Genomic DNA, 2,501 nt, shown 5'->3' with positions numbered 1-2,501 from the left:
GGCGGGTCTCAGCCTGACGCCTGACCCTCTGCAGCGTGAGGTGGCGCACGGGGAGCCCCACACACCCACTCTGCTGCCCTCCGACCTGTGATGTTTCCTGGGCAACTGACGTACTCCAGCCTGTCTGCCTGGCGCGCGCACATCCCCCAGTGCCACTGCCTGGCTCCGGGCACGCTCGCCCGTTGGCACCCATGGGCCAGCAGGTGTGGTTGAGCATAGCCCGCTGCCAGCGGCATCAGGAGGCTGGACTCCAGGGAGGAGGTGCCCAGCCCTCGAGGCCGTCCTCGCCCGGCAAGCGGGCCTGGGTTGGACACCCTGAGTGGGTGCTGTGCTATCCCGCCACCTGGCAAGGGACGTGGCTGGCAGCCCTGCACAGTGAGCACGGGTCCCCGGCTGCCCGTTTCACGTGGAAATGTGAAGGGACTGTTCTGCCTGCCAGCTTCAGGCCCTGCTCTGCCCGCGTGCGCTGTCCTGGCCCCATCTGCAGGGTTGGTTCTGATAGCAGAACCAACCCCAAGAAGCCAAGGGAGGCTGTAGGGAAGCCAGGTGGGGCTGGGACGCCCAGTGGGATGCCCGCTTCCTAGTGGTACAGGGCACCAGCGAGGGACCGGCCCTGCCGGGCTGGCCGCAGACACCCCCGACTCTGGGCCGGGTGCCCTGGAGGGCAGGTGTCTCCCTTAACGGTAGACTCTGCCAGAGCGCCCACAGGGTGGGGCCCGACACCCCCACCCACTCGAGAACTTTCTGCCCGGGGGGGCGGCGGTGAGGGCTCCCCCAGAACGCTGAGATAGTCTGTAAACGTGAATTTGGGCTCCTTGAAAGCTTTTTCTGCGGCATCAGCGTCAGCTCCAATCAGAAAATCTCCATCAGACTCCAGCGCCCGTCACTGCAGCAGAAAGTTCGGAAAACGTGATCCTTTCCATCAGCACCAGCCTGTGAACTCCCTCCGGCCCCTCCGCGGCCGGTCTCGCTGCTGATGCGGGACAGCGGGGTGAGGCGGGTGGCCCGGGGTGCGCACTTGGGCTCCACCTCCAGAAGGTCCTGTGCAGGCGGGGTGGGGGTGGGTGGCAGCTGTCGGAAAGCAGGGGCCGGGGGTGGGGGGCTTCCTGACTGGCACCTGCTGTGTGCCTGGCGCGGGGTGGCCCCAGCTCTGTTCCCCGAGGAAGTGTCCCAGGCCGTAGGCCCCAGTGGCGATGGGGGTTAATCCCCGGCAACTGGAGGAAACCAGAGAGGAGGAGGTCCCCAGGAGGCTGTCACACATCGCCCTGGCTCTGCCCGCCGCAGAGTGCTGGCCCCAAGGGCCTCTGCTCTGCCAGTCTGCTCAGGCCTGCCCCGGGGTCTAGGTCCCCTTCCCTGGCAGCCAAGGCAAGTGAGGCCCACTGGGGTGGCTAAGGCCAAAGAAAGAATGGGTGCCCCCTTCTGAACCGAAGGCCAGAGCCAGATTCAGCCAGGCCCTCACCCTTCCCCACCTCCCTGGGGGCCCGCACCTGCCCCCAGGCCAGGCCAGCACCCTGGGTCCATCCAAGACCCCTCCCTGCTCCTGCCTTGCTCCGCCCTTCTTGGTCAGAGAGCGAGCCATGTGAGGTCTGCAGAAGGGGCTGAAGGGGCCAGCGTGGCCTCGACTATGAAGACCCTGGTGCTGGGCCCTGGCCCCACTCAGGAGCACCAGCTGCTCACACGGATGTCCCACAGCTTCCCAGCATGGCCCGGGAGCTGGGCACACACCGGCCCTCTGCCTGGCGGAGCCTTCCTCTGCCTCAGGGAGGCCTGGAGCCATTCCTCCTGGAAGTCCCAAAGGCTGGCTTGCAGTGTGGTGACACTTCCAGGAAAGGCTCCAAAGCCAGGGCCAGCCGGGACTGTGTCAGGGAGCCCCAGACACAGCTGCTTGGGAGTCCTCGGTCAGCTGGCACCCACGATGGGCCAGACCCGGAGTCCCCATACCTGGGAGCGGGCCCTGCCGCAGGTCGCCTCCCTCCGTGGCCCCCAGGGGCAGCTACCGCAACGGCTCCGTTGTTTCGCACGCGACGTCTGCTTTCCAGCAGTTGGGAGGCTCTGGGGGAAGGACCCTGTCTCGTCCCCCGGGGGTCTCCAGCATCTAGAGAAGTCCTTGGCGCAGGCAGGTGCTCAGGGAATGTTTGGTGAACCGCCTGCCCCCCGCTCTGGAGGTCCACACTGGCAGCTGGACGGGCAACCTCCCAACCTCCGTGCCACAAGACGACCGCTCGCCGGGGAGGAGGGGTCCTCTGCTCAGGGATGGGAGGCTGCGCTACAGGAAGGTGCCAGGATTCCAGGCTCGGGGGAGGCAGGGCTGCAGCAGAGAGGGGCTGAGGTGACTCCTGTGGAGGGGGCCCAAAGCGGAGCCCCAACGCTGCTGGGAAAGGCCGAGTCCCAGCACCCGGGAGACACCTGCCTGTTGCCCACAGACAGGGGCTGCCCACCACCCGGTCTGGAAAGGGTGGGGTCACCCCAGGGCCCACCTCTGGGGGCCCCCAGGGCAGGCG

The 2,501-nt window shown here is 67.3% G+C and overlaps 1 protein-coding gene across 1 annotated transcript in view; it reads right to left on the bottom strand.

Moving 5' to 3' along the window:
- Positions 1 to 400: 400 nt before the first annotated feature.
- LOC112481419 (proline-rich protein 2-like) overlaps positions 401 to 2,501 on the bottom strand; it is a 9,643-nt gene continuing 7,542 nt past the window's right edge. Inside the window, exons 4-5 of the mRNA XM_025048206.1 lie at positions 1,942 to 2,477; positions 401 to 1,214 (exon numbers count right to left, since the gene is read on the bottom strand). Of these exons, the coding sequence (XP_024903974.1) occupies positions 923 to 1,214; positions 1,942 to 2,477 (828 nt within the window). The 3' untranslated portion in view covers positions 401 to 922. The remainder of the gene's footprint in view (positions 1,215 to 1,941; positions 2,478 to 2,501) is intronic.

This window comes from Pteropus alecto, unplaced genomic scaffold, assembly GCF_000325575.1.
Source record: "Pteropus alecto unplaced genomic scaffold, ASM32557v1 scaffold700, whole genome shotgun sequence".
Taxonomy (NCBI): Eukaryota; Metazoa; Chordata; class Mammalia; order Chiroptera; family Pteropodidae; genus Pteropus; species Pteropus alecto.
The sequence above is the reverse complement of the archived record's forward strand: the minus strand, read 5'-3'. Positions and strand labels throughout refer to the sequence as shown.